Here is an 18,640-nt window from a genome sequence, read left to right on the forward strand (position 1 = left end):
CTTACTTTCTGAGAAGTGCCACTGAAATCAATGGAAATACTTGAGGAATAAAACTGAGAAAGAGTGGCAGAACTGGATGCTTAGTGTTTGAGTTCATGAAGTAATTTTATTTTATATGCGTAGTGTGTACACCGTTATAGTTGGATATCATCTTTTCTTTGGGTAAAGGAAGGTAATTTGGATCTTCAATTAAATGTTGTGGATGGCTGGGAGGCTGTACATTGGTACAGTTTAATTTTTGTACAATGATAATAGGGTGAAGGTCACATTTGTGGTTCTCACATGGAAAGTCAGACATGGTAAATGGTAGTTTTGTTGAGGGTGCTCAGTAAGGGGATTGCATACATTTTTGGTCTGTATTTGTGGTGTACTGTCAATTATGATGAAGTGTGTGGGTAGGTGTAGCTGAGATCTCTGATCTGAAATGTGTCCTAGGGACATTTCTGTGCAGGATTCCCCTCTCTGCGTGGGAAAGGTGTAGTTGCCACAATGTCAGTGCCTCTCATGTCTTCTCTTCAGAGATACTTAAGTGGCTTTGTTGGAGCCATAATGGCTGGAAACCGAGGAGGGCAGAGGCAGCGGTCTCCACTGGTCAGAAGACACTGTGGCGCCACATGGATAGCTGTAACTACCAGCAAATGCCCTGAGATGTGTGAATCTTGCACCAGCCTCTACTGGCCCTTGCAGCGTGGGCTAGGCCTGCCACACCTCTGATCCAGTTAATTGAGGAAACCTCCGAGATCTTTCTCTGCTCTCTCCTGGGAGGCTCAATCTGGTCCTATGCTTTCCATAGTAAAGTCATGTGGTGAACATGTTATGGGTTTCACACTTCAATATATTTTGCTGGGTGTGTGCAGCGATGCAGGGGCAGAAGTCAGGTTGGTGACTGATTCTTAATGATGAATTTCCAGATTTTCACATATTTAGTTGTTCTTAAAACGGCAGCATTCTTTATACATGTGTTGTTGTTTAAGGGCGATCTACAAATAACTCCACCTCACTGATGGCATTTTTTTTTTGGCCTGGTGCCATTTACTGCTTTAGCATCCATCCAATCTACACTGCTTTCAGTTGCAAAGGTGGGGAATAGCCCCCAAAAGGAGGAGCAGAGTAAAAACGAAAGAAAGAAAGAAATCAGTGCAGGGAGTTTAAAATGCTTCCTCTCTTCAGCAACCAGACAGTCTTCCTCGCTCACATTTTCACAATCCAGCCTTAAACAACATACACTGAGGACAACAGTCCGAAGAGCTGTGCATAAATTTGGGACTGTAATGAGAGTCCTCCTCCCATGATTTCTGAGCCACTATAGCTGCAGGGGAAAGCCCTCCAGCAGGCCACATCTCCAGCTGGGCAACTAGCCCTTCCCTTACTCTGTGCTCCCTACACTAGCTACCCAAATAACCTGTAATTCCAGTGGTTTTCTGCCACTTCATTTGGGATTGTTTTTCACTCCCTTTTCTAAGAGACATAATAAAAAAGACTTTAAGCTACTGTTGCTGGTGGGTGGGAGGAATGTCCCAGCAGCCAAGCACCCCAGAGGGCCAAGGAGAAGATCTCTGGGAGTGAAACAGTTCCAACTTTGTGTGTGGGCTTATCGTCTGCCTGGCATGCCAGCAGCTCCCTTCTGCCCTTTTTGTGCATATCCCCCCCACCCCTTTTCCTGGCTCTCCTCCTGCACAGGGAAGGGAGCTGACGTGGTTGCTTTCCCCTCATTCTGCAGGCGTGAGACTGAGGCTGGCAGATCTCAGCTTCTTCCCTCCTCGTCCTGCTGCATTTCCCTTCTAGGAGGGATGCAACGAAAGGGCGGTGGTGGTGGGCGGTATTGGGCTGTAGCTCCTATTAGAGTTAATACGGGAGGGTCAGGGGACATGGTGAGCAGCTGAAAACTTCAAACCAAACAAACTCTGCGCTGCCCTGCCCCTCTTCATCCCCCCCGCCCCCTTCCTTGGAAGTTCGAGCTGCGCTGCCTGCATCAGCAGCCGGGCTGGCAGGAGAAGCAGCAGTAGCCGCCGCCGCCCCTGGAAAGTTGCTCCCCCCGCTGTGCTCCCAGCCCGCTCTGCCCCCCCGCCAGCCATGGGCTTTGACCTGGATCGCTTTGCCGAGCCCGTGGACCCGGATCTCAAGTGCAAACTGTGCAGCAAGGTGCTGGAGGAGCCGCTGTCCACGCCGTGCGGGCACGTCTTCTGCGCCGGCTGCCTGCTGCCCTGGGCGGTGCAGCGGCGCCTGTGCCCCCTGCAGTGCCAGCCCATCTCGGCCAAGGAGCTGCACCAGGTGCTGCCGCTCCGGAGCCTCATCCAGAAGCTGGAGATCAAGTGCGACTACAGCCCGCGGGGCTGCGGCCGGACCGTGCGGCTCCACCAGCTGGCCGCCCACGTCGAGATGTGCGACTACAGCCCGGCCCGGTGCCGCCACAAGGGCTGCCCGGAGGTGCTCAGCCTGAAGGACGTGGACGCGCACATGCGGGAGAGCTGCGAGCACCGCCCGGCCGGCATCTGCCAGCAGGGCTGCGGCTTGGTGCTCCTGCAGCGGGACCTGGCGGGGGGCGCGCCGCCGGGCGGGGGGCACTGCTGCCTGCGGGCGCTGCGCAGCCAGACCAGCAGCCTGCAAGGCCAGAGGGCCAGCCTGGAGCAGGAGCTGAAGCGACAGGCCCTGAAGTGGAGCAAGAGGGAGAAGTCGCTGCTGGCTCAGCTCGCGGCGCTGCAGAGCGAGGTGCAGCTCACGGCGCTCAGGTACCAGGTGAAGTTCAACCAGTACATGAGCCACATCAGCAGCATCTCCAGGAACCTGGCCGGCAGCCACCCCTGCAAGGTGAGTGAAGGAGTGAGCGGGCTGGGGCCGCAGGAGCCCAGCCTGGCGGGCTCTGAAGTGGGCAGCCCCCTTCCCCTCAGCCCGCTGTTTGGTGTGGGGTGACCCGGCTGCCTGTCTTCACACTGTGATCTCCTCTATGCCAAGGTTGCTCCTTGGAGGGTGCCTAGCAGACAGGGACGCTGTAACAATTTGCATAGTTGGGGTACTGAGAGCCATTGAACCAAACTGTCAACCCTGTATGTGATGGAAGCCATTTCAAGCCATGGGGTGCAGGAGCACCCCTAGTTCCAGCCCCTATGCTATCAGCTCATGGGCGATACTGCCAACGACCCTATCGACTTGGGACCAGATTCTCTGCAAGCCAAACTCTGCTGCAGTCAGCAGACCTACCCGAGCAGAGACTGGACCCTTTGTAGCATTTAGTCCATCCCTACTTGTGTGGTCGCTTTTGGCAAATACAAATCGAGCTGACACACACTGTAGCCTCTGCCCACGACACCGCACCTGGACGTGCACTTTCAGCCCCTGCAGTTTGGTGCGGTCCCCTAGAAAACCCCCAAAGGCAGAGAGGCAGTCAGTTAACACATGGCAGGTTAGTGCCACTCTCAGCAACCTAAAACCTAGCTCTCTCTTCTTGTGCCGATGCTTGAAAAGTCCGGAAACAGTTAAAGTGATGTAAATCAAACTTTTACATTTCATCCCCCCATTCATTCAGCCTGGAAAACTCGTCATCTTTCAAGAGCTGTGAAAGCAGTTCAGCAGATTCTTTCTGGCTCTCTCATTTTCTTTAAGAGTGCAAACGAAGAGCCTAAAATGCAGTCATACATTACATGAGTCTTTTTAGGTTACGTGTTTCATGTCTCCTTTTGTAGTTTAAGAATCTGGCGGCTCTAAGGGTTGCACACCAGCAGCCTCTGGTAGTTCCCAGTGACTCAGTTTGGATGAGGATCTCATGTCAGGTTTGTCTGGAGTGAGAGGGAAACACAAGTGAGAGGAAAGGGCTTCAACTTAGCTGACAATAAACACATTTGAATGCAAATCTTCCAGCGCAGGGTGTCCAGATCAGACCACAATTCATCCAGCTGGGTGTGACCTTATTAATGCTGGTACTGTTTTTTCTTTAGATGGGGTTCTAGTTTTAGATAAATATGGAGCTAACAGATTTTTTTTCTTATAATTACATTATTAAGAAGTACCTTGGGAAACAGTTTGTTGTTTAAAAACATTAGAATAGTTTATAGTTTAGGAACAGTTCTGCAGGGACACAGAAATGTCTTTAGTTTTGGAGAAGGGCATAATGATTGGCAGTTTTGACATTAGAGACCAGCACTACTGCTTCAGCCCTTTGCCAAATCAGATGGCATTGCTTATTGAATTGCCTGCTTTTGATTGAATAAACAGACACATTTTACTGGTGAGATGGCTTAACATGCTAAAGGGTTTGTTCTGTAAAGCTTTAATTCCCGTCTGAAGGATTGCTGTGCAGAGTCTGACATTGTTGGTTGCAACCATGGTGAGAAGTGATTTAATAGAACTTAAGCGCCACTCAAGAGACTTTTCTTCCAAAATCTTTATTGACTCTTTTGAAGCAAAATCCAGTGGAAAAGATTTGCGTAGTCTGGTCGGCTTCTGAACTAGTATGATATGCTGAACTTCAAACTGCTATAAAAGAGACTCACATTTGGGGCACTGATTCAAGTTCTCAGAATTTTTATGTCCAGGATTAAGATGATAAATTCAAGGCTTATTGGAAATAATATACTTAGTGTTTTAGGAACTTGAATACTTAATTTTTTTTCTACTTCCTCCTGGTGGCTAATCCATGGGGTTGGGGTGTTGGCTTTAGAAGATATGCTCATATATCTGCTTCACTTCTGGGAAGATATGACGAGATGGAATGAAGAGAGCCAGCAATGATTGCAGTGAAGTGCCCAGTACGCAAGAAAAATAGTAATATGTGGGGATGAGGTGAGAAAGAACAGGATTTTAAAAAGGACATTTTAAAAGGAAGTTGGCACATTGACATGAAGGCAGTCCTCTTGTGTAATGATTCAATATCTATCATTTCTTGTCACTACCAGTAGGTGCTGCTGTATGTACTGCCTCAGAGAAATATGTTGCAAAAGACAAGGAAAATTCATAAAACGCTCATTTGGAAGAAAAACCATCAACAAAGTAAAAAATGTTCCTCATTAATTTAAAATGTATCATGCTGTAATATAAAACTTCACTGCCACAGTTAATAAAAATCTGTTTGGATATCAGAGTGCATCCACATTCATTATTATATTCTGAATATTTTAAAATGTACATTTTCTTTACTTGTCAAAATTGCTTAAATTTACCAATGTATAGAGAATGACAAAACACAATCTTACTTTACTCAGTACAGGCTGAATAAAAATTTTCTGTAGGGATTGTGTCTCCTGAAATACAACTGCTCTTATAGGTGAAAATTCAAAATAAATTAAATTATTATGCACAGAAAGGCCTGTGATAATCTTTTTCATTTTCTTTGTATGGTTTAGAAAATTATTTAACCATTTTTACCTAAGGAAGTAGGTTTTTTCATATATTATTTTTTAACTTTGGTTTCTTCACTATTTTTTATTGTGTGACTTATAAAATCACATCTAGGATTTTTGTGTGTGTGTTTTCTAGCTTATTTGCTTTACTTTGCTGTGAAGAGAAAAAAAGGTGTGTCTCTCTCCTCCCCTCCCCCCCCTTTGAATTGCTGTGGAATCTGTATAGAACCAGCTTTTGGAGCTGGAAATAAGAGGCAGAGATATGGGTGAAATCCTGGCTCCATTGAAATCAATGAGAAAACTCCTATTGACTTCACTAGGGCAGGATTTCACCTCATAAGCTTATTATCTAATGTAATTAGTATATACAGGGATTTGTTTTAAAGGTACACAAACATTTGGGGCCTTATTTCAAGAGATGCTGAGCACTCCCAGATCCACTAACTTAAAGTTTTGTGTGCTCAGCACCTATGAAAATCAGGTCCTTGGGCTCTTCAAAGTACCTGTTACATTTCAGTGGTATTTGTTTTTTCCATCGTGTAAACTCCTGTGTCATTTATAAGTATGTAGCACCATTTTAAATCAGAGTTTTCCATTCAGCTTGTTTGTGTTGCATTTTCCACAGTGAAAAGCTATAGACAATTGATACATTCCCTTGAAGTATTCCTTTTCATGTAACATTTTTTAAATTAGCATTTCACCCCTTTTTTCTTAGGGAGGAGAATCTAAGCCATTAACCATCATGCTACAAAGAGAAAATGATACTTTGGGATTCAATATTGTAGGAGGACGACCCAATCAGGTAATCACCAAAGTAAATATAGTTTCTCCTTTTTTTTTTAAAGTACATAGATACTTTTTTATTATCATGTGGCTATTATTAGTAATAAAAACAAATAGCTGGGGCCAGCTTCTGCTTTCAGTCACACCATGGATCTGTACTAGCTGAAAATGGGTACAGAATTTGGCCTGCAGATTTAAGATCTGTGTTTTTTTTTTAAATCATTAGTTTTAACTATTTTTAGGACCCAGTCCTACGAAGCATAGAGTACCCACAACTCTAATGATTGGGTCCATAATACTTTTAGAACAAACCTGGGAACTGTCTGTAGTCTGAATTCATGTGAGTCATCTGTACTTATGCAAGTTGCCCAGTTGAAATCAGTGGGACTATTCAAATGAGTCAATGTTGCAGAATCAAGCACCTGTAATTCTGTGAAAAAATACTTGATTATTTTCATTAAAGGGAAAGATCAAAATCTTATTCTGTAGCTGCACTACCTGCATCATAGTCAAAACAAAATACAATGCTAGTGTATGCATTCAAATATATATTTTCCACCTTCTTGTATCTTAAATCAGTCTTCTAGCATTAATAACTAGCTTAGATTTGGAAAGACATTTTTTTTAAAAAATCCTAAAATATTAATACCCGTTTCTTATATAATAATGTATTAAATGGTAAAGAAACTCGCTAAACTGAAAAAATTGATAGTTAATTAAAGATGTTTCATAGTGTTTAGTTAGTTACTATGTACTGATCAGAGGGTTTTTTTTTTTTTTTTTTTTTTTTTTTTTTTTTTTTTGAAGTTGTAAAGCTGTAACCTGCTACTGCTCTTTTAGCAACAAAATATTGGGGGCAGGGAGTGTGTATGTTTGGTTTGCATGTCTTCTCCTTCTTTTCTAGCTATATTTAGTGATGCCAAGGAGTCTGCTCCCATTAGCACCAAAGCCCAAGAAGTACAGGGCCTGCTCTGCAGAATTTTACTGCTAGGACTTCTGGGTAAATATGAAGTTCTGCAGGTGTCATATGCATTTTATAAAGAGTTCCAAAGTATGAGCTTGTAAGATTTCTTAAGGGAAAGGATGAAAGTCCAGGACTCTAGAGGACATGCATATTATAATACTTACATTGCAATGTATAACACCTTTTCATAGTCCTGGTAAATGAAATCCATAAAATCTTTATTTTGGATTGCAATGTGACTTCTACAATTTAGGGCTGTGGAAGAACTTGGATTTTTGCATGAAGAAAGCAACTCTGTGTTTGTTTGATTTCCTGGGTTTTCTTGGGATTTCATTTTTTGAACTTCTAGATCACTGAAGTATTCACGTGCACATAACATATATTGAACATTTTTTAAATAGTAACATATTGAGGGTCTAGTTTCAATCTGTGAATGAAACCTTAATTTTTTCTAAGAAGTTCAAAGGGAAGTGATGAAAACAATCAAGGTTCTTATTATGCCTATTAAGAAAAAATAAGTAAGTTATAGCACTGTCTGTAATGGGGAGGTTATTGCTGATTGGGGAAAGGATGTGATTTTTGTGCAGAAGCAACTGCCATTGATTGTTGAAGAGATGGAAGTTGGTGGAGTTGTGAATTGTTAGGTAGAAACTTCTAGAAGGTAGGCAGGGCATCATATAACTTGGGTCTGTATAAAGCTGACTACTTCATATTACTTTTCAGTCTTCAGTATTGAACTTAGTTTTTTCCCCTCTCATTCTAACTATAGTATATGTGAATACTACAAATAGGTGATTTGTGTTAGTGGCTACCAAATATCAATGTGAGACAGAACTGACCCAACATGCCTGAAGCTGAAGAAAATCCTAGGAAACAGGGATTGAATGGACTACAATAATTAAAATAGATCAGCGTTTCCCAACCAGCGTGCCACAGCACGACCAGGTGTGTCACAGAATTTTGGAAAAGTCACTTGTGCGGAGGAAAAAAAAAATCTCATTTATTTTAATTTGCATTTTGTGCTATTGCTCTTCGGATGTATGCATGTGAGACAGACATTACACATGCTACGCTCAAATGACCTTGCTTTGCTCATTGTGTGGTGTCACATGGTAGTTGTGTTTTCTTATCAACTGTTAAGTAACAGTGCTAAATTTTGATTTGAAGACTTGTAAATGGACGAATATTTGAAGAAAAGAGAATCTAGCACCTTCACATGAAGCTGAACATGAACATAAGAAAGTCAAAGTGGTGAGCCAACGCTACGGTCAGAGTTATTTGCAATTTGGATTTTCATTTACAGCTGAACCATCTTGCTGTCTTTGACAGTGTTGTGTGTGTGGGGAGAAACGCTCAAGCCATGCAGTCATGCCAAGTGATGACATCTTACAAGAAACATCCGTCCCTTGTCAATAAGGGAAAATATTTTTTTGAGCGTTTGAAGGATCAAACTGAAAAACAAGTGCAAATGATGAAAAACTGTAGCAGTTTCTGATAAACCACTGGAAGCAAGCTACTTCGCTACTTGTAGCGAAGGTGAAAAAGCCGTTATACAGTTGTAGAAATACTAATTTTACCAACATGCAAAGAAATGATGACAGTAACATTAGGTGAAAATGCAGTGAATGAAATCGCAAAAGTTCCCCTTTCATATAATATAAGTCGCCACATTGATGATCTCAGCTGACATTGAGACTGTGCTCTGAGAAAAATCAAATCAAGTGGAAAATTTGCATTGTGGCTTGCTGACTCAACAGATCTCAGTAATCACACTGAACTCTTGGCTAATGTCAGGTATGTTTATGGAGATAGTATAAAAGAAAATGTTTTATTTTGCAGACAACTGCCAGGTCACACGACTGGAGAGGAAATCTTCAGGGTGACAATGACCTGCCTTGAGGAGGGAGAATTGCACTGGAAAAATTGTCTTAGTGTTTGCACAGACGGAACTGCCTCCATGACTGAAAAGACAAGAGGTTTGTAAGCAAGGTCAAAGAACAAAATCCAGATGTGCTGGTGACCCACTGTTTCCTGCACCATGAAGCTGTCATGGCCAAAAAACTGCCAGAAAAACTTTCTTCAGTGTTAGATGGAGCAGTAAAGATCGTGAACTTAATAAAATCACAGTCCTTAAAATGTTGCCTTTTCTCGTTGTTGTGTGAGGAAATGGGAGCAGAAAACCAGAATTTATTTTTTCACATAGAAATACGCTGGCTTTTCCATGGAAAAGTTTTCTCATGTTTGTATGAGCTCAGAGAGGAGTTCAAGATAGCTTTGGAGGAATCCACACGCATGGACCTAATCGCTGATGTGGCACACTGTGCAAAACTTGCCTACTTGGCTGATATATTTCATCACCTTAATGAACTGAACAGGAAAATGCAAGGTAGAAATGAGGATCTTGTCTCTTGCATGGATAAACTTGCATGAGTTTAGATCTAAGTTAGCCCTCTGATGTGAAAAAAGTAGCAAAAGGCACAATAGAAATGTTCACCCTGGAAAGCACTGCAGATCCCATTGGTAGTATTTTGGTCAATGCCTTTTCTGAGCATTTGAAAAGTCTGGAAGAAAAGTTCAGCCTATATTTTCCTTCAACCTAAATAGAAGATTTCGACTGGGTCTGGGATCCTTGAATTTCCTCTGCAATGGAAAGTGCTAAGAATCTTACAATAATGACTCAAGAGCAACTTGTTGAATTAAGGATGGACCACTCTTTTAAAATTAAGTTTGGCAATATGCCTGTGGACTCATTCTGGTTGACATTGGCAGATGAATACACGGTAATCTCCATTTTGTTGCCATTTTCAACAACGTACCAGTGAAAGTTTTTTCAACCTGAATTACATAAAAAACAAGCAAAGAGAGCATATGAGATCAGTGGAGCAAGAGCTCCGAGTTGCACTGTCAACATTTCCTGCTGGTATTAAGCGATTCTGCATATCAAGGCTAGCTCAAATTTATAATGAAAAGTAAGTTTTGTTATGATGATTTTAGCATGGGGCTGTGGTGCGCCACAAATCTTTTATTGAAGTAAGTGTGTCTTAAGACTGGAAAAGGAAACACTGAACAAATACTATTATCTAATATAAAAATGTAAACATTGTGTCAAGAATTGTTTAGTAACAAGATAGAAAGGGTGTGTGCTCATCTCAAAGTGCAGGAAATCATTTTTTTCAGGTTATTCAAGGAAAATGTGCATTGCATGAAACTTGGTTTAATGAAGTGAAACAGAATGCTGATTGGTCCTGCAAGCGACAGATTTTTGAGGACAAAATTATGTTCTACTTACAGAATTGCAAACTTTTCCTTTTGGATAACCTGAGCCTTTCTGTGTCTGAGGGATAAATATACTTACATTTTATGTGTGTTGTGTTTCATAAAACAGTAGAAAGTTTTTTTTCACTGTTTTTTTTTCTTCCTTCTCTCACCTGAAAAAACAAAACCAAACCCATAACAACCTCGTTATGATTTATCTTAGCAGAAAAGAAGTTATTTCAGAGGGCTATGTGTGGGTTGTATGTTTTTTAAAGGAGAAGATGATGTGGTATGCTAATAAGACTATAAGTGAGATCTTCACTCCTGCTCTGGACTTTTGAGGCTGCGGGCTCCTGGTTCTAGTGGTGGGAGAATTCTGTTGCCAGCACTGTGGAGACAGCCTCAGGCTGTCCTCCATGGACCCCATCACAAGCCCTGCCATAGGAGTATATTGGGGGCAGCAGGAGCGTGTCAGATACTGGGTTTCTGGGCAGCTGTGCAGCCCAAGGAGGCTCTGGTAACTTAGATCCGCAGCGCTGGCTAAATTATGTCTGGGGGAAGGGTGTGTGTGTGTGTGTGTCCAGCCATCCTGAGAGCAGCTCAGGATTGGGAGGGCATAAAGGTAGTTTAAAGCCATTTTAGCCCCCTCCTACCATCTTGGACTGCGAGCTCTTTGCTTCCCCTTTTAGAACTGAAGCACAAACTCTCGCCCCATGAATGCTGAATCCAGGTGGCAAAGACTGCAAAAGGATTCTGTATGTCATGTACCTATGTTGTCTATTTAGGCTGTACCAGATTCATCCCCTTACTCTCATCAGGTAGTACCTTACTTTATAAAAAGTCATTGAATAAGGTGCAATTTTATGAGTAAAAGTATATTTATATTAGTAAAGTTATATTTTTTTGTATCCGAGGGGGACCCTCAGTAGAAGTCTATTTGTTTACATTAGACCATTTTGAAACATTTTTGGACCTGTTCATTTTTGGACCTCATTTTAGGATGTGAGGTATGAAAAATCGAGGGAGTAGGCAGCAGATGTTGATTTACCAGCACTTAATTTAGAGCAATACTGTCGACTTGAAATCTAGTCAGAATGAAAGCTCTTCAGGACAGTAACTGTATATTTGTACAGCACATAGCACAGTGGGGTGTAATCTTGATTGTGGTTTTGCTGTAAGAAAGACCCACACAAAGGACCCAATCCTGCGAACACTTATATACATGAATAGTCCCATTGGTCAGGGCCTAACTGACAACATACAAAGTGCTGTAAAAAATCTACAAAATAAAACAAACTGGGAAAATAGGCTTTCAGACATTTTTGTTGTTTGTAACATTAAATAATAGGGCTGTCAAGCTATTAAAAAATTATGATTAATCGTAAAATTATTTTTTTTAGTCATGATTAATCGCTTATTGCACTGTTAAACAATAATAGAATACCATTTATTTAAATATTTTGGATGTTTTCTATATTTTCAAATATACTGATTTCAATTACAACACAGAATACAAAGTGTACAGTGCTCACTTTTTATTTTTGATTACAAATATTTGCACTATAAAAAAACAAAAGAAATAGTATTTTTCAATTCACCTAATACAAGTACTGTAGTGCAGTCTCTTTACCATGAAAGTTGAACTTATGAATGTAGAATTATATAAAAAAAAACCTGCATTCAAAATTAAAACAATGTAAAATTTTAGAGCCTGCATGTCCACTGAGTCCTACTTCTTGTTCAGCCAGTCGTTCAGACAAACACATTTGTTTACATTTGCAGGAAATAATGCTGCCTGCGTCTTGTTTACAATGTCACCTGAAAGTGAGAACAGGCGTTCTTATGGCACTGTTGTAGCCGGCATTGCAAGATATTTGTGTGTCAGATGTGCTAAAGGTTCATACAGTAACTCCTCACTTAAAGTCATCCCGGTTAACGTTGTTTTGTTGTTACGTTGCTGATCAATTAGAGAACATGCTCATTTAAAGTTGCACAATGCTCCCTTATAACGTTGTTTGGCAGCCAACTGCTTTGTTCACTGCTTGCAGAAAGAGCAGTGCATTGGAGCTAGTTGGTGGGAGCTTGGAACCAGGGTGGACTGTCAGCCTTCCATCAACTCCACACTCCCCTAAGTTCCCTGTGTGCCAGCCCCCCAGCAGGCTATCAATTGGCCGGCAGTTCAGCTGTCCCTCCCCCCACTGCTATGTGCTGCTCCTGCCCTCTGCCTTGGAGCTGCTCCCGGGAGGCTCCTGCTTGCTGTGCAGAGGTGGGGGAGAGAAGAGTGCTAATGTCAGGGTGTTCCCCCCACCTTTCTGTATCTTCACAGAGGCGGGGGGGAGGGGGGACAACACCACAGGGCTCAGGAGGGAGGGAGCTTGCTGGCAGCAGCTGCTGTCTCAACTTGCTAATCTACTTAAAAAGGCAGTGTACTTAGTGGGGTCAGTGTACTTAAAGGGGCAATGCACATGACTTTCTCACACACAGGGTGTGTGTTTCTATCTCTCTCTGCCATGCTGTCTCTCCTCCCTCCATTCGTGCTGCCTTGTAGAGTGTGAGGCTACATTAACAACAATGTGTTAACCTTTGAGGGTTAGTTAGCTGAGTACTAGTTCATCATTTAGCAGTAAGGCATTCCCTGGGAAATAACCCACCCTCTTTCACCCTCTGACTTCATCACCAACCAAGCTTCACAATCATCATTGCTGTGTACCATATTCAATTGTTTGTTTAAAACTTATACTCTGTGTGTGAGTGTGTGTGTGTGTGTGTGTGTGTATAAAATATAGTCTTTTGTCTGGTGAAAAAAATTTCCTTGGAACCTAACCCCACCATTTATATTAATTCTTATGGGGAAATTGGATTCACTTAACATCATTTCTCTTAAAGTAGCATTTTTCAGGAACATAACTACAACGTTAAGCAAGGAGTTACTGCATGTCCCTTCATGCGTCAACCACCAATTCCAGAGGACATGCTTCCATACTGATGACGGATTCTGCTCAATAACAATCCAAAGTAGTGCAGGTGCCACCAGCGGAAGGTTGATTTTCTTTTTTGGTGGTTCGGGTTCTATAGTTTCAGCATTGGAGTGTTGCTCTTTTAAGACTTCTGAAAGCAGGCTGCACACCTTGTCCCTCTCAGATTTTTGAAGGCACTTCAGTTTCTTAAACCTTGAGGCGAGTGCTGTAGCTATCATTAGAAATCTCATATTGGTACCTTCTTTGTGTTTTGTCAAATCTGCAGTGAAAGTGTTCTTAAAACAAACATGTGCTGGGTCATCATCCGAGACTGCTATAACATGAAATATATGGCAGAATGCGGGCAAAACAGAGCAGGGGACATAAAATTCTCCCCCAAGGAGTTCAGTCACAAATGTAATTAATGCATTATTTTTTTAATGAGCATGGAAGCATGTCCTCTGGAATGGTGGCCGAAGCATGAAGGAGCATATGAATATTTAGCATAGCTGGCATGTAAATACCTTGCAATGCTGGCTACAAAAGTGCCATGCAAATGCCTGTTCTCACTTTCTGGTGACCTTGTAAATAAGAAGAGGGCAGCATTATCTCCTATAAATGTGAACAAACTTGTTTGTCTTAGTGATTGGCTGAACAAGAAGTAGGACTGAGTGGACTTGTAGGCTCTGAAGTTTTACATTGTTTTGTTTTTGAGTTCAATTATGTAACAAAAAACAATCTACATTTGTAAGTTGCAGTTTCACGACAAAGAGATTGCAATACAGTACTTGTATGCGGAGAATTGAATAATACTATTCCTTTTGTTTATCATTTTTACAGTGCAAATATTTGTAATAAAAATAATGTACACTTTGATTTCAATTACAACACAGAATACAGTATATATGAAAATGTAGACAAACCTTCACAATATTTAATAAATTTCAATTGGTATTCTATTGTTTAACAGTATGATTAAAACTGCGATTAATTGCAATTAATTTTTTTGAGTTAATTGTGTGAGTTAACTGTGATTAATCGAAGCCCTACTAAATAAATAAGCTCAAACAGAAAAATGATTTCTAAGTTGACTGTGCCTCTTTAACTTCATTATATAAATTGGTAATTTATTAAAACTTATTTCAAGTGAAATGTTGGAAGTCTGGCAAGCAGAGTTGGACTGGCATTACATCATATGTTTAAAAATAAAATAACTTTAATGTGATCAGAGCTGTCTATTGTATTATTCCAAACATGGTAAATAACTTCTTAGCTGTAAGTTTGAACTTTAAGTGAGTTTCACTTGGAAATGTGTAAAGATAAACTTGAAAAAGGTTCTTCTTTTGTCCATAGCTGATCTTTACAGATTTCACAGTTGAGCAAGTTCTGAGTCTCCCATGTAAATAGGATTTATGAGGTTAACCAACTTCAATAGAATCCCATCACTACTATATCTTACTAAATAGTGCCGCTTTATTTTCTAAGGAAAAAATATATACAAAAAGCAGTGTTAAAGAATGTCTTTTCTTCCTGAGACAAACACCTGTGGTTCCTCCTTTTTTCTTTAGTACGTGATCCTCTTTATATACATTAGTCACATCTGCTAGAAAGTGTGAGATTCACTTTAAATATCTTATTTAGGATCTGATTACTATTGCACCTTGTGTTTTATGTAGACTAAACTAACCTAATAGATTAACTTGTCAAAAATGCTGGAATAGTTTATTAATGCTGTCATTTTGATTAACGCCTATTGTGTATTAAGTTAAAAATCCCAAGTAGTTAAATCCCTAGATAAAAAAGAGAGCTGCATTTTTCGGATGGATTTGCATTTTGCATTGTTGAATATAGAACTCTCTCTTTTCTTGTACTAATATGGCTGTCTTTTATTTTGCAACTTCAATATTGCCTGGTACAGAACAATCAGGAGGACTCTTCACCTGAAGGAATTTATGTGTCAAAAATCTTGGAAAATGGACCTGCTGACAAGACAGAAGGCCTGCAAATTCATGACAAGATCATTGAGGTAAGAGTGAGAAAAAGACGTTGATGTAATGGCAGACTCACTGACCGTGGATTTGATATTTTTCACAATGAATATGTTGTAATTTTCATTCACTATTGTAAACTGAAGTGATCAGATGTTCATCAGATGTGTATATACATCATGGATTTCTTGAACAGCTTTTTCAAGGTAAAGCTGTAGAAACTGACCAGGTAACCAGGAGTGGTATTCTGTTTTTCTTTATGATGGCTGAAGAGGAGGGTCAAATGGTTCTTCATAAATTCACCATTTTTATGTGAAAGTGTTTTGTCCTGAAAAAGTGAAATAGCTGTTGTGCACCTGAGATGCTTCAAAGGAGCTATGTTGATAAATGATGTTCTGGGATTCTTTGAACAGTTAGGGAAGCTGCTCTTCTTTTTGATCAGTTAGTTGAATGCGTGTTGTTTTTTACCTATACCAATACAATTCTTTTCCAATCATGTAACATTCCATTACAGCCATATTAAAGTCTGTTCCCATATAATTATTTTCTTTTACTAAACAGAATTGAAAAGAGTTTGACTTAAAAACTAAAACAAAAAACTCTACCTAAACTCAGAAAATGTTTTGTTTCTTCTCTCTACCTAGTCTATGATCTGTAAACATGGGTTAACACTAAAAGATGCAGCAATATTTGTGGAAAAAGTTATTTTACTTAGTTAGTGAAATGGATTCCTTGCTGTGTTATGACAGTGGAATTTTCGATCACAGCTGTAGTACAGCTGTGCCCTTTAATCATTGCACTTAACTGTAGCTATATTATGTTTGCTGCTGGTGCAGCACTTTGACCTTGGTTTCAGTGACGGTGCAGAAGCATTGTTTTAACTCGACAGTTGAACAGCATTCCAAAACAAGAAAAATGAAACAAGTAGATCAAGAAATTGATAGGAAGGGCATCTGGCATCTGGCACCGTTTTCTTATTAAGGAGTTGACACCTGAAGTGTGTCAACGCTGTTTGAATGCTGGCATTGCTTTAATTGTAGGGAGCTTAGACCAATATGCCAAATAGGATTTTTTTGTTTGTTTTTGTTTTGGAAAAAGAGAGTGAGCACATGTGCTTCAACTGGCTGAACTATATATACACTTGTTTAGCAGGGAGCAGAGTTCGCTGTAATTATGCTGAACTTGCAATGTGCCCTTTATCTACACAGAACTCTTGTATCAGAATATTCTACGACAGCATTATAGCTCAGACAGCAAATCTATTTTCCTCTGATTTTATCGTGGTACTCTTCATGTATTGTTCTATAGAGACTGTGCTGCCATAAGGTTTGATACATTTACTCAAACTTTTATTCTTCCTTTTCTATTTTTTCAAAGTATTTTTGTTTTTAATGAAAAAGGTGAAAGTTTTTTTTACATAGAGGAAAGGGTGCACAGACCAAAATGAATTAAGCTATAAGAACTCTTCCCTTTTTGTCTGAAGTTACATTTTAGAGAATTTCAGCTATATAAGGAATATGAATGCTGGTATTTAAAGTGTCAGGAGAGCTTAAGTTCCATATAAAAATGTCCTACATAAAAATAATGAAATAGAGAATTAATTCCTGCTCTGCTGCTTAATAATTTTATGCTACATGGCTGAAGGTTAATCTTTTGGCACCATGTGCTAGCCCATCTTTTACTGTTATACTCTATAACTTCTTAGTTTTTATTATGTTTTTTTTTTTTTTTTTGTAGTTTGGGAAGGATTTCAAGAAAATCTAGGGAGAAACTACAGAACAGCTAAACATTAGTGCTGCAGCATTTAATCAAAATGAGGAGAATATTTCTAAATAAAATTTGAATTAGTAACTACCTCTGTAATGCTATGACTTTGCCAATATAAACATCTGGAGTTAAAAGGTTGAAATTTACCTTGGCAATACATGAATATCAATGTCTTCTCACACCAGAATGCTCTGGAAGTCTGTACTACTGCTGTCTTGTTTAAAGGATCAACATGAATGTTTTCACTGTGAGGAAATGAGTCAGACTGTGTATTTGTTTCAGGAATGTTGGCAAATATACAGAATGAGAGACAATTTTGGTGAGGAGAAGACGGGAACCAGATCTCCTTATTTTTGGTTATTCTGCAGCCTTTCAGAGATCAGATCAAATGTGTGATATATGTGTGTGTGTGTGTGTGTGTGTGTGTGTGTGTGTTTAAAAGAGATCATTTTGCAGCAATCAAGGGCAGAAAGAATTGATGTTGTTTTGGGAATTTGTAATGACTTCAATTAGTTGTTTGGCTTTGTGGTGCCCATTATAGTCTTTTAGCAGTGCATCGCTAATGGGATAATGGACAGAACTGTCCCATTAAATTAGAAGAAAATCAGCATAGGCATAACAGTCTGTTCTCAAGCCATGTTTCTAAATAAAGAAGGTAATTAGTTTTAGTGCTTTATCAGACGTTTAACAAACGTTAACTGCAAATGGTTGACAAGGATGAGTTTGTGCAAACTTCAGACGACTGCTCCAAGGGTTAACTTAGTGCAACGAATGGATTTCACAGTAGTGTGACACTGGCAGCTGGAATTGTGAATTAAGTCTAGCAGACTTAATTGTCACCACTCTTCACTACCCATTCATCACAATCTAGCACAGACTACCAGAAAGTTTGCTAAACAATTAGTCTTACTTTAAAGGATGCTAAGATAAGAGATTTCATTTCTCTGTGAAGATATTCTATGTAAGTGGAAGAAACAGGTCATACAAAGTACTTGAGCTCAGCTGTGGACAGAGAAACTTGCATACTCAGTGTATGGATAGTGCAATCTACATTTGTATTGTTTCACATATTGGGGTTATATGGACTTAAATGTCATTAGCTTTTCTTATACTTCAGAACTTGCACAATTTAATAGATGCCCGCTAGTTAGTGGGTCTTCACTAGACCTGCTAAATAGACCCGCGGTGCAGCGATCGCTGCAGCATTGATCCTCGGTAAGTATAGACATCCCCTAACATACTAGCCCTAGATAAGTATGAAAAGGGATTCCACCAGGAAAAGTTGAGTGCCAACAGTCTGAATAGCGAAGGCCCAGTGCCATACATGAAAGGGGCATAGTGTGCCAATTTTTGCCACAGTACTGTTACTCCTTTGCAGAGGGGTAGTAGACTTCAAGGCCTTCCATGTCAGTTTCCTGTTGGGGCAATGATGACAGGGTATTTTCTTAGTGTAACTTGTTTATTTACACTATACAAAAACCAGACCTTGCCTGATGTTCACAAATGGCACTCGGACAGGAATCCTCGCTCAACACCAATGCCTTATTCCCAGGGAGGAACTCTACCTCATGAATTGATCTCAGTTTAGAGAGA

At 40.3% G+C, this 18,640-nt stretch overlaps 1 protein-coding gene and 1 long non-coding RNA gene across 3 annotated transcripts in view; one reads left to right on the top strand and one right to left on the bottom strand.

Annotated features, from left to right (window-relative positions):
- Positions 1-1,942: 1,942 nt before the first annotated feature.
- PDZRN4 (PDZ domain containing ring finger 4) overlaps positions 1,943-18,640 on the top strand; it is a gene marked incomplete at its 3' end in the record, with an annotated part of 356,800 nt that continues 340,102 nt past the window's right edge. Inside the window, 3 exon segments of one of the 2 annotated variants that reach the window (XM_034769481.1) lie at positions 1,943-2,808; positions 6,049-6,135; positions 15,211-15,318. In XM_034769481.1, the coding sequence (XP_034625372.1) occupies positions 2,074-2,808; positions 6,049-6,135; positions 15,211-15,318 (930 nt within the window). 2 annotated transcript variants of the gene reach the window in all.
- On the bottom strand, positions 3,669-17,272 carry LOC117876927. The gene is made up of 4 exons (XR_004645576.1): positions 17,195-17,272; positions 10,436-10,508; positions 6,429-6,546; positions 3,669-3,773 (listed from the first exon to the last, which is right to left on the bottom strand). It is a non-coding gene; the product is annotated as an uncharacterized LOC117876927 (long non-coding RNA).

Source organism: Trachemys scripta, chromosome 1, assembly GCF_013100865.1.
Source record: "Trachemys scripta elegans isolate TJP31775 chromosome 1, CAS_Tse_1.0, whole genome shotgun sequence".
In the NCBI taxonomy this organism is placed as follows: domain Eukaryota; kingdom Metazoa; phylum Chordata; order Testudines; family Emydidae; genus Trachemys; species Trachemys scripta.